Source organism: Brachypodium distachyon, chromosome 1 (assembly GCF_000005505.3).
Source record: "Brachypodium distachyon strain Bd21 chromosome 1, Brachypodium_distachyon_v3.0, whole genome shotgun sequence".
NCBI classification, from domain to species: domain Eukaryota; kingdom Viridiplantae; phylum Streptophyta; class Magnoliopsida; order Poales; family Poaceae; genus Brachypodium; species Brachypodium distachyon.
Genome location: NC_016131.3, coordinates 66187065 through 66200014, shown reverse-complemented (window position 1 = coordinate 66200014; position 12950 = coordinate 66187065). Strand labels below are relative to the sequence as shown.

Sequence of the window (12950 nt, the reverse complement as noted above, 5' to 3'; positions counted from 1 at the left end):
TTCGATTAAAGTGCTCCGAAGATGGTTACATACGACATAGCATCAGTACAAAGTTTTGCTTCAATGTACCGAATCTTCTGAGTGTCCATTTTCTAGCGTGCTGCAACTGGCGTGTAGGCGTGAAATCAGATTATGACTTCCGTACCCGTAAAATCAGGATCATGACTTCCCTATACGACACTAGAAATTAATACTCGTGGCCATCGTCAAGACCAAACAGGTCATTTTTTTTCCGTGAGTCCTCATACCAGCCCAAACCATGTGCACAGGCCTTCTGATCTCTCCCTGATCTGTACAGTATGACCTTGAGATCTCTGTGCGTAGTGCATTGATGTTATGGCTAGAGCGTCAATGTATAAGCCTACCCACTCATTGAGTGTACGTAGGGTTTGCTCTATCCACGGAGAGACAAAATTGAGGATTATTAACGTGCAATGGACAAAAGTTGAGCGGTCAGTTTAACGAGAAAAACAAAAAACCCGCCCGTCTTGTCCAATATTCTAGGCCCAATTGCGCTCCAGGTGTTCGAGAGTGCCAGAACCGGTGCACCGTCGCTGTTTATTCCCGTTTCAGCGCGCACCTGCTAGTGCCGGTCCGGCGGAGGCCCGGTGCTTTGATCCATGGCCTATAAATAAGGGCAGATACCGTGTCCTCCTCTATACTTTAAATTAAAATCCGTGCTCCCTGCCCACCGCTCTCTCCTTCCCCTGTTCCCACGCGCCAAAACATTACGTTCCCGATCGAGCACCAAAACCCAGCGTGAAGACAGACAACGAGCTAAGCTCAGAGTGACAGATTAAATTTGAGAGGCATGGACGTGACCATGGAGGATGTGGTCGGGGATCTGGAGATCTCCGGCTGCAGCAGCTCCACCGCCACCTCTTCTCCGTCCTCCTCCTCCCTCGTGGACGACGACATGGGCCTGTACGCGTGGAATGCGCTGTCCCCGGTCGCCGACTGGGGTCCCTTCTGCTCCGACGACGGCGGCCAGGACCTTCACGGCCTCATCGAGTCCATGCTCTCCGACGACGCGCTCGTCGGCGCCGACCCGGCCAGCAGCCTGTTCCACCAGGCCGGCCCGTGCTACTCCAACGGGTCCGACCCAAGCAGCACCACGACAACGAACCCTGGCACCCCAGTGTACGACGACCCGGCTCAGGCGCAGGCGGAGTGCAGCCCCGAGAAGGGGCTCCGGCTGCTGCACCTGCTGATGGCGGCCGCCGAGGCGCTGTCCGGCCCGCACAAGAGCCGGGAGCTGGCACGGGTGATATTGGTTCGGCTCAAGGACATGGTCTCCAGTACCAGCGACGCCGCCGCCTCCAACATGGAGCGCCTCGCCGCGCACTTCACCGACGCGCTCCAGGGCCTCCTCGACGGCTCCCACCCCCTCTCCGGCGCCGGCAAGCAGGCCGCCGCCATGGCCGCCGCCGCGTCTTCTTCTTCCCTCCACCACCACCACTACAACGCCAGCGACGTGCTCACGGCGTTCCAGATGCTCCAGGACATGTCCCCCTACATGAAGTTCGGCCACTTCACGGCCAACCAGGCCATCCTGGAGGCCGTGGCGGGCGACCGCCGCGTGCACGTCGTCGACTACGACCTAGCCGAGGGCATCCAGTGGGCGTCGCTGATGCAGGCCATGACGTCGCGCCCGGACGGCGTGTCCCCGCCCCACCTGCGCATCACGGCCGTCACACGAGGCGGCGGTGGCGGGGCGCGGGCTGTCCAGGAAGCCGGGCGGCGTCTCGCGGCCTTCGCGGGGTCCATTGGGCAGCCCTTCTCGTTCGGGCATTGCCGGCTCGACTCGGACGAGCGGTTCAGGCCGGCGACGGTGCGGATGGTGAAAGGGGAGACGCTCGTGGCCAACTGCATCCTCCACCAGGCCGCGGCCACGACCACGGTCAGGCGGCCCACGGGGTCCGTGGCGTCGTTCCTGACCGGCATGGCCGCGCTCGGGGCCAAGGTGGTGACCGTCGTGGAGGAGGAAGGGGAGGCATCATCGGAGAAGGAGTCGGACGAGAAGGAAGAGGGCGCGGCGGGCGGGTTCGTGGCGCGGTTCATGGAGGAGCTGCACCGGTACTCGGCGGTGTGGGACTCGCTGGAGGCCGGGTTCCCGACGCAGAGCCGGGTGCGGGGACTCGTGGAGCGGGTCATCCTGGGGCCCAACATCGCGGGCGCCGTGAGCCGCGCCTACCGAGGAGGGATGGACGGCGGCAGGGGCGGGTGGGGCGAGTGGATGCGGGGGAGCGGCTTCAAGGCCGTGCCGCTCAGCTGCTTCAACCACAGCCAGGCCAGGCTGCTCCTCGGCCTCTTCAACGACGGCTACACCGTGGAGGAGACCAGGCCCAACAAGATCGTGCTCGGGTGGAAGGCCCGCCGCCTGCTCTCGGCGTCCGTGTGGGCGCCGCCGCCGCTGTCCGTGCCGTCGTCGCCCGCGGAAGCCGTGTTCCAGCCCATTGGGATGGCGATGGCGCCGGCGGCAAGCGGCTTTGGCCGGATGGAGTTCGATTTCATTGACTCCTTCCTCGTAGAGCCTGCTTACGCGCTAGTCTGAACTTTGCATTTGCAAGCAGGTTTAGCTTTAGCTGTCATTTCATTGGAAATATTCAGATGTCTTGTACAAATTAAATCTTATACGGAGTAGTTGCTTTGTGAGGTTGAATTTCCCGCTCGTTCGTGTGTCAAAACCGGTCCGATTGCAAGATGTTGAGAGTTGCTGACTCTAGTGCCCAATCTACTTCCAGTGACTGGTTTGTGTCGTACGGTGTAGGAACTAGAAAGTTGAGTACAAGTCAGAACAAAAGAGGTACGGTTCGATTCTGATGCTCGGGTGTACGAATATACCTGACTGAATTTTTATCCACGGAGAATACATACGGTAGCTCCTTGAGCTCGCTGAAGTTGATCTTTTACTTTCCCAGTTCGAATTAGATGTTGCCTTCGACAACGAAATAGCTGTCAGATAAGAGCAGTCCAACTCTGACGTGGAGAAGCTATTTACTTGTGGTGCAGAAAATTTGTAGATTTGCACGGGCATTCTTTTTTTGATAGAGTATTCTTTTGTGGAATTTTGGTATCTACTCCTCCATCCCATAATTCTTGTCGTTGTTTTAGTTCAAATTCTTGTACTTCCTCCATCCAATAAAAGATGTCTCAAGTTTGTCAAAATTTAGATGTATCTAGACATGACTTAGTGTATAGGTGCATTCAAATTTGGCGGCGTATCCAGTGAAAACCTTCATTCGGTGCAAACCTTGCAAATTTCATAAAAATCATGTTTAAAAGTTTTAGAAAAATTCTACAAAAATGCCATATGTTGGGAGTGTAATGTTCTACAAACCTGCAAAATTTCAAGTTCAAGGTCAAAATCATTTGGAATGAATTAAAAAGAGAAATTTACGATGAATAGTGTCAGACATTGAAAGATCACTATTCATGCAGAATTTGTTTTTTTCGCTGCTACCAAATGCCATTGAGTTTGGACTTGAAATTTTGCACATATATAAAACATCACTTTTCTAACATATGTAATTTTTTTGAGAATTTTTTAAATCTTTTTCGATGGAGTTTTCACAGTTTGCACCGTAGAGGTGGTTTTTACTGGATATTTTGCCTTCAAATTTAGTCAAAATTGATACATCATTTGTTGGACGGAGGAAATATCAAATTTATAATAAAACAATGACAAGAATTTGAACTAAAACAACGACACGAATTGTGGCATCGTGGGAGTAGTACAATTTTGAAAGAAAAAAAAGTGTTTAGCCAATTTCACCGTGCAAGTCACATCCATCTTCTAACCAATCCCATGACCAGGAAAGATTGACCCGGAGTTAAGAATACATGCACATCAGCCAACTTGTAAATAGCAACTTATAAATAGGAAAGCAAAGTTTTTTTTGAATGGCTTGAAAGAATATATTTAAACATGTTTCCTGCGACCTGGTTTTCGGCCTGCAGGCCAGTTTGATTACCATGCATTTTAAATACGATCAAAAAAATAAAAATGTATCAATTCCAGACTTGGCCGTCTCTCCCTCTGTCTGTAGTTTGAACCTCAGACTCTCCTAGGGCCTCCTCCTTTTTCAAGAATCTACTCTGCAGGCTCTTTTTTCTGGTGGTCTACTGTCCTTTCTGCGGATTACTCCTGTTGAAGGCCTTTATCACAATTCATAACTCGTGGTAGGCTGGCAGCTCGTGTTAATTTGAGCTTAACTGTATTCTTGGGCCTTTAAAAGGACGGTGATGGGCTGGGTTACCATTTCCAGTCCAAGAAACAGATAGTCGGGCCTGCCACTCGTTGAAATGACATCCTCCGCCTCTCCGAGTGTAATCGTGCCCGATGATAATAAACCTCTTCGCTCCGAGAAGAAAACCGAGGAAAATGTTCAGTTTAACGTTAGTTTGCATTTGGTAGTACAGTAAAAGAGAAATCATACTTAGCATTGTGGTACTAGATCATTTTGATTTAGCTTTTGCACATCTTACCACTTGGACAATTACTTACATAAAGATTGACACGGTTTTAAATTAGAGATAGTTTAAATCCATGCCAACCTTTATAAAACGGTGGCACGGTTTTAAATTAGAGCCAGTTCAAATCCATGCCAACCTTTTGTTTATTTTACTATGTGTCAGAATAAATTCCAACAATAAAGCTCACTAACCGTAAAACAGAGGATGTTGGAATATCACTCACATGCTGAGAAACGCTGACACGCTGTTGCACTAGCTGGCGTCGCTTATTGCCTGCCAACATGTCGAAACTATCAGCGCCAGGTTACAGAAGAGCTCAGGGGGGAGCGGCAGATCAACGGCGTGGCAAATGCGGCACAAGCTTTGTGTAGGGTCAAGACCACGCGCGGCAACACGCGCTTGACACCCGCAGTGCATGCCGCGACCGTGCTGCACTGCTGCTGCAAGCCTGCAAGTGTACCGCGGCATATTCCTCCGTCGATCATAAATCCTACTCTTCACCGCATTTCGTAGTACAACCTTTTTTTTTCTCTATCTCCAGGCAAGCGTGGTGGGGTCCGTCCTGGCCGACTGCCCGACTGGCCGTTGCGCGGGGCGGCAGACACCATCGCACCCCATCCGCCTCCGCACGCCCCCAAATCTCGCGTCGGCGTCCCAGGGAAGGAATAGCCGCCGCCGCCAGTGCAAGCTCGAGAAGCCGAAGAAGCCCCGGAGACCAGCGGGCTTCTTCGCCCGAGCCTGCTCCCTCCCCTCTGCTCCCCCCTACCATGCGCGTCCCCGCCCGCGACGCCCTCCCTCCCGTGTACTCGCCCCCAGCTCCAGTCCCCACATGGCGAGCCGCGACAAGGTCAGCGTGAGTTGCTGCAGCCCGAACACGCTCCCCCTCGACCGCCTGCTGGCCTCGCTCGCCGCCAACGTGGAGCAGCTCGGGAAGAGGTGGGAGATCGCCGTCCGCGACCAGAGGGCCAAGGGGCGCAGGGCGGCCGCCCGGAGGGCGGAGGAGGCGGATGTGCCGGTGCAGCTGCACACGCCGCTGTTCTACGCCACCTGCGCCCTCGGCGGGGTCCTCAGCACCGGTCTCACCCACCTCGCCGTCACTCCGCTCGACCTCGTCAAGTGCAATATGCAGGTCTGTGATTGATGTGTAGGGCGAATTTCTCGCTTCCCCTGATGTCTAACTGTAGTTGCTTGCCTCAATGTCCGTTCTTTGCAGGTTGACCCTGTTAGGTACAGGGACATATCATCTGGCTTCCGTGTCTTACTCCAAGAGCAAGGTCTTGGTGGGTTCTTCAAAGGCTGGATGGCCACACTGGTTGGTTATAGTAGCCAGGGGGCATGCAAGTTTGGGTTCTACGAGTTCTTCAAGAAGTGCTACTCGGACATTGCTGGCCCCGAGAATTCTCAAAAGTTGAAGACCGTCATCTACCTTGCCGCATCGGCCTCGGCTGAGGTCATTGCAGATATAGCTCTCTGCCCCATGGAAGCCGTCAAGGTTCGAATCCAGACACAGCCGGGGTTTGCTCGATGCCTGACCGATGGGCTTCCGAAGCTTGTCCAGTCCGAAGGTGCCTTTGGGTATAGATACTGCATGTCTTGTATAGATTATGTTAAGATTAGTTCCATGGAAGGTGCTGCTGAACACTCTTTAACGCCGTGTGTTAATTTCAGGCTTTACAAAGGACTATTTCCTCTTTGGGGCCGCCAAATACCTTGTGAGTTGAATTCATTACCAGTTATCTTCCTATTGTATTTGCATGCCAAGGGTTTCATGGGCCAAACAATAGCAGTATTGACTAAATTTGGTATAAGAATCTTCTGTTGGCTCTTTTCGGATCCACTATTTTAGAGCTCATAATATTGCGTTGAAGGCCTTAAATTTCTCGGTTTTGCTATATCTAAGTCGCCTGATTTTTACTTAGAGATTAGTCGATCATTCAGCCTTCGGATCTGGCTTGTGCTTTAAGACTCGGAATGAACGATGGAGATGAAGTGTAGAGACGGTGTCTAGATACAAGTCCGACGGCTTAGATACCGCCGACTGAGATTTAAGCCTTGTGCTTAAAAATCAGGCGCTTGAGACATAGCCACACCCTAAATTTCTTGCGACATGCATGGGGTTGGGGCTGACATAATTTCAGAATGCCCACGATATTGAATTAGCCATTTATCGCTCCTGATTTTTCTAGAGATCAAACAATCTGGGGGTCTCTTTGATTGAAATGAATTTTGAAGGATTATATTCCAAAGGAATCTTTCCTATACTACCCCTTTGATTTGTTGGATTTGAAACACTAGGAATTTTTCTATGAACTACTTTGCATGCAATTCCAAAGAAAAATTTCCACAAGGTCCAACCTCATGGAAAATTCCTTTTGTTTCTATGACAACTATGGCTAGCATATAATCCTTCATGTAAGTTCTTGTATTTTTCCTGTGGTGCAATCAAACAGCTTCTATTGCAAATTCTTGTGTTTTGAATTCCAGTGGGATTCAATATGGCATGACATTCAATTCCTCTGTTTTTCCTATTCCTGTGTTTTTGAAATTCTGCAAATCAAAGAGGCCCTAGAAGTTTGACGCTACCTAATATCTCTAATTTGACCTAGTTTGCAGCACTTGCTCCTGCACCATGAAAATCCTAGTTGATTTTTTTTTGCTTCCTATTATGGAGGTATGCGAAAATGCATAATCATCATGAGGCAACCCAAGGTTGTATGATCTATGTACTTGATTGCTTGCTGTAGTCTAATCCATATCATCTATAGTTGTCACTGCACTTTATTGTTTAGCATGGCTACACAACAGTAAGGTGTGCACCTGATTACCTTCATTACGTTGCAGACACTATGATGAAATTTGCTTGCTTTGAGACCATTGTTGAAATGGTTTACAAGCATGCTGTCCCAAAACCAAAAGATCAATGCAGTAAGCCACTCCAGCTAGCAGTGAGTTTTGCAGGTGGGTACATTGCTGGAGTCTTGTGTGCTGCTATCTCTCATCCTGCAGACAACCTGGTGTCTTTCCTCAACAATGCGAAGGGCGCCACCGTGGCAGATGTAAGCTGTAAATCCTATCCCAACACAGAATAAAATGCTCAGAACTGTAACCATATAGTAGGTTACATCCATCTCATTGTCACATGGTATTTTCGAACTGTACTGATCATGAACTCCACTTCCAGGCTGTAGCAACCCTTGGGCTGTGGGGCCTTTTCACTCGTGGTCTTCCGCTCCGTATTATCATGGTCGGTACTCTTACGGGAGCGCAATGGGCAACATATGATGCGTTTAAAGTCTTCGTTGGACTGTAAGTAGATCTTGATATGTATTGCATGCCTCTCTGTCTCCGTCCACAAGTTTTTACGGCGATATCAAGTCATATCATGATTGCTTGTGATTAATTCTACAGACCAACATCCGGGGGAGTCATCTCTAGTTGTCATGCTGCCACTGCGTCGCACCAAGTGGGTCATGTAAAGCAGAACTGACTGCACTGGGCAGGTCATGTGCTGAACTATCTGTAAACAGAGTAGATGAATAACAGGCACTCTGGTGACAGCTCTGATTCTTGCAAGAGCTCCAGCATAGGAGTATGAAGCGTTAAATGAGAATTGTGACACTGCCTTTAACCGGTAGGAAGTTTCACTTTCAAGGGGGTTTTGTTGCTACCTCTTGGATGTCACAAAATCTGTTTAGGAATGCGACAAAGCTTCAGAGGTGTATCTGGCACATTGGCATACTGATCTGGTATTTGGCACATTGCCTCCGCTTGTCTGCCTGCCTGGTTAGCTGTCCGTGTTTATCAGGACCTTAATGGATGTTCTGCCTACATAATTGGAAGAACGAAGGAAACGAATTTGAAGAAATCGTTGGGTACTCAAAGTACAGCTAACATCACTGGTCTTAGATAACTTTAGACAAATCCTAAGTCATTGGTCACTACGTAGTGCTCCTAAAATTGCCAGTGCAGATATCATTGCTGTAAGAAATGGCACTACAGTACAAATTTCCCTCGTGTACTGCACTCTAATACCCAGTACCATTTTCGTGGCAAACACTATAGCACGAGTAGCACTTTAGATTTGCATGAGGTTACTTGTTTAGCTGTTTGATTTACATTTCAACATGGGTGTCACTTAAGCAACGGTAGAGGTTTTCTCTTATGCATTCCACAATGTTTATTAAAGAAAATAAAACATGATATCCGATAGACGGATAGGTTACCTTCTGGCATCATATTTTGGAACTGATGTTGGATGAATAAAATGGAAAACGTTGTTTTACCTTGTGAAGAAATCATTCTTTGTTATGAGAAGACTCACACTTTTTTTCATTCCTCTCTTTTCTTTCACATCAGCAATTATCAGAAGTGATATTGTTAAGAGAAAGCTGACATCACTCATCGTTACCGTACATGCCCTAAACAGACTATGGAAGAGAAAATGTAACTTGCAGAAAAATTGGTTGACTCACAAAAACCGCCATTCACAGGTTCAGCAACAACCATAGATCCATTATGAAATGACATTTTTAAAACAAAGATCCAACGAGATAAAACATAATCAAATAAAATACTTTGCTGGAATAATTCAACAAGGTTACAGTATATTGATGTCTCGATTACCATGTCATGCATATGGCAACATGCTGGTTTGGATCAAAAGGGCGGTAAAGCCTGTGTTTAATATAGGTTGCCTGATCTTGGTTGTTGTCCCTCAAGTCACCTACTGCTGAGGCCCAGGAAAGCCTTGCATCGGAGGACGTGGTGGGGGAGCTCCAGGAGTGAAGTTAGCCATTGCACCACCAGCAGGAGGCGGAGGTGGTATTGACCGTGGAGGACCATTTGCCATCGGAGGTGGCGGGGGTGGAGGTTGAAGACCGCTCATTGGTGGCAGTGGGATCCTAGGGGGCATCCCTATAGGTGCATTAGGTGGAGGGGGTGGCGGAGCCTGTGGCTGGGATGGCGGCCTCGGCGGAGGACCAGGAGGACCACCTGTCCCATTTGGGACAGTCCCAGGAGCTGCTGGCTGTCTGTTAGCCTCTGGTGGTCTCGGCTTGAAGTATAGTTGCAACTGTTCCCAAAAAACAAAGTGAAGGTTGTCAAACCAAGATCGTTTATAAATGCAGGTAAATGAATAGCAAAAACCAGTATACAAAACACTCACAATGTATGACTTCTTGTCTGGATCCCAATATGAGAAAAACTTATCTGCTGATTTGTCAATCTCTGTGCTTGGTATCTGCAAACAACAAACAGTATTACTATTACATCCAGTGGGCTGTGGGTCTGATATCCCAGCAGCAAAACTTTGCAAGAGATGTTGTCAAAAAACTTTGCAAGGGATGCACCTTAAAGCTAATGATTTCATAGGGGTCCGCTGCGAAAAGTAGATACTGGTACCTCTTATCCCAAGATTCAATTTTCTGCACAAATAATAGTAGCACGTTAGCACATGGAAGAGTACAAGTGTGCAATGGAAAAATAGCATATATCTGGCATGATCAAAGCTCACACTTAAGTTTTATCACCTGCTCATACGATGCCATGAAACGGTGCCTTGGCTTGATATTATCTTCAATTTCAGGGTACTCGATCTAAAAACAAAATGAGGAATTTACCACTCCAGAATATAAAAATATTTAAAAATTAAAACAAAAGAATCTTTTTCATGCCCATCACTTTGCGAGTGAACTGGTGCACTATTCAAGGATTTGTTACTAGTCTATTCTGAATGGTTAACTCTTCAATAAGGACGTTATCAAAAGATAAAATTTCTAGAGAGCAATATGAAATTAGTTTGCCTATGTGAGTAACCGAAAATGTATAAAGAATGTACTAGAAAAATGCAAGAATCTGGAAGATGGAAAAGGGAACTAACATAAGCGGTATCACTACAAGATCCTTGGCATATATAATTATAATTCAGAGGCCCTACACAACATAACATGGACACAAAATGTACAAAAATATTATGTCTAGATATGGGTAGATGGGAGGAAAAGTAAAACTCAACAGACGAGGATTCCACAATAGTACAAAATCCCATATTGGCTACTATCTCCTTTTCACAATATCTGTCACGTGTACATATGGAGGCACAAAATTGAATTAATGTTTAACAGAATTGGGCCATACTTGTTCTAGGTAGATAGATTAGTGGTATATCTATCTAATTGTAGCAAACATGGTCCGACTATATCAAATATTAGTTAACCTTTTGCCATCTAACTACGCCCGCATAACATGGTTATGAGGATATGTGAAACATAGGGGGAGTGCCACATGAGTGCAGACACCACAAATACTAACCTCAAAAAGAAACGAGTGCTGCTTCGTGTCAGGATCATATTGTTTGGTCACTGTATACCCAGGTCTACCAATCTTAACTGCAAAGCAAGGAAACATGGTTATGAGAATAGTTAACTCAACTGTGTGCAGAGAACACGTCGAAGATAGCATAACTGTACGACAACAAGGAAACAAATATAAAGGTCCAAATAGCTTATACAACACAAAACTCGATGTCATTGATGTCTTAAACTTTCAGGAGTTGATTGACTAAAACTATGCCTAGCCCGATAAAGCCCAAAATTCATTGTTTGGTAAAAAAACACAGGAATTTTTTCTATGGATTATGTACATGCCATAGTTGCCATAGACACAAAGGAAAATTTTCAAGAGGTAAGGACGTTGGACCCAATGGAGATTTTTCTTTGGAACTGTGCTCCAAGAAATATTCCTTAGGAACTAGGGGCCAAGCGAGCGACAGAAAAAAAACCCGTAAGGATTCTAATCTTGAAAATCAAACAATCTGTAGGAAAAAAAAATCCTGGGACTGATATCCTACAAATTTACTTTGAATGAAAGTGGCCCAGAGGTTAAAGACACATCTAAACAACAGTTGATAAATGAAGATCAGGCTATTATGAAACTAATGTTTGCAAACTTAATACACATTCTGCTATCCATCAGAAACATTCTAACCTGGCCATCTTATCATCATGCCATTAAATAAAATTATCAAAAAACACAAAACATGATACAAGATTGCAAGATAAAGGTGCAAAGTATGACACTCTACAGATCCATAATGATATGCATCCAGCAATCTCACGCTTGCACCATTGAAATATACAGAGGACAGGATGATTTCATGCCAAAGATGAAACTTGAGATACCATGAAAATCTTCATAAAATTAACAAATATGAGCACTACATCGCTCAAAGCATCAAATTCCATTGTAACAAAAAGAAAGAAACCAAATGTTATATGAGGGTATGGCTCACTCTAAGTACTACAAACAAACCTACCCCGTAACAGACTGATAATCGATTTAACAAACGTAGTCCCAGCAGATGCAGAAGAAAATATATAAATTCTTAGCTAATGGAACCATGCGAAGTCACTGCAGCTTAATTCTAGTAAGGTAATTCAATTCTAGACTTCTAATAGGCTCAGAGGAAAAGAGAGGGGAGCAATAATTCTACCAGACTTGCGGGGCGCGAGCTTGCGCTTGTTAGGCTGGGGCTGCGCCGGCGCGTCCTTGGCCTCGCGAGCGGCGCGCTTGGCGAGATTCGTCTGGTGCCGCTTCCCCTGCGTGTGCGCCAGGTAGTTCCCCTCGTTGTTGTGCAGCGTCAGGCAAAGTTTGCACTCGTAGCTTGAAAACACAATAACCAAGCGGAATAAGCACGCAGAGCGAAGCGAATCGAGAGGCAGGGTAAGCACGAGGAATCTAGGGTTTAGCGGGGGGAGTACCTGCCGAGATGGTTGCGCATGAAGTAGGGGTCCTTGGCAAGGTCGATGGTCTCGAGGGCGAGGCGCCGGAGGCGCTCCCGCCGGTCGATGGCCTCATTCTGGGCGGAGGCCGCGCCGCCGCTGCCTGGCTTCGAGCCCCACTCGCGATCCATGGCGTCTGCTCGGCTTGGCCGCCTCTCTCGACTGTCGGGTTAGAGACCCTCTTGTTATCTTTTGATGCGAGCCGCTCTGTTAAGATTTAGAGGTCGGTTGATCGGCCCGAGCCCAACTTACCGACATATACTGTGAATATTGTTCGGATGGGCTTCAACCTGGGCTTTCTTCCCTCAAAAAACAACAAGACAAGACCCATACGGCCATACATTGTTAGTTCAGCTTGATCGCTAAAAAAAAGTTTAGCTCAGTTTGTGCAAGTATGGTATTCTGTAATTTTGTCAATAAATACGTGGAGAAGCATCAAGATGCGAAGGATGGATCAAGAGAAGTTTACTTCAAAGGACTACAATGAAGTTTTTAGTTTTGTTGAGTATTTTTGTCATTTGTGTTCGTTCGTGTATCGATCTTTTGTATTTTATCTCATGAATCAATAAAGCCAGATCGTTGCTCTAAAAAAAACTTCAGAGAAAACTCCTACGGTTGTTTCCCGAGAAAAATAGTGTTCCGATGTTGTTGGTTTTTTCAGACTGGAATTCCGAACAAGATGGAGGCAAAAATATT

General features: G+C 47.1%; 3 protein-coding genes across 3 annotated transcripts; 2 read left to right on the top strand and 1 right to left on the bottom strand.

Moving 5' to 3' along the window:
- The first annotated feature begins 916 nt into the window (after positions 1 to 916).
- Positions 917 to 2704, top strand: LOC100824529 (nodulation-signaling pathway 2 protein). Its single transcript, XM_003558252.4, has one exon. It carries the CDS (start codon positions 917 to 919, stop codon positions 2552 to 2554), a length of 1638 nt encoding a protein of 545 aa, XP_003558300.2. The 3' UTR covers positions 2555 to 2704.
- Positions 2705 to 5006: 2302 nt separating this feature from the next.
- Positions 5007 to 8530, top strand: LOC100824225 (mitochondrial phosphate carrier protein 3, mitochondrial). The gene is made up of 6 exons (XM_003558251.4): positions 5007 to 5605; positions 5690 to 6051; positions 6145 to 6188; positions 7318 to 7532; positions 7658 to 7782; positions 7885 to 8530. The coding sequence occupies exons 1-6, from the start codon at positions 5306 to 5308 to the stop codon at positions 7961 to 7963; spliced, it is 1125 nt and encodes a 374-aa protein (XP_003558299.1). The 5' UTR covers positions 5007 to 5305; the 3' UTR covers positions 7964 to 8530.
- Positions 8531 to 8959: 429 nt separating this feature from the next.
- On the bottom strand, positions 8960 to 12448 carry LOC100823915 (splicing factor 3A subunit 2). The gene is made up of 7 exons (XM_003558250.4): positions 12234 to 12448; positions 11966 to 12135; positions 10786 to 10862; positions 10005 to 10070; positions 9825 to 9899; positions 9641 to 9715; positions 8960 to 9547 (listed from the first exon to the last, which is right to left on the bottom strand). Exons 1-7 carry the CDS (start codon positions 12383 to 12385, stop codon positions 9200 to 9202), a joined length of 963 nt encoding a protein of 320 aa, XP_003558298.1. The 5' UTR covers positions 12386 to 12448; the 3' UTR covers positions 8960 to 9199.
- Positions 12449 to 12950: the final 502 nt, after the last annotated feature.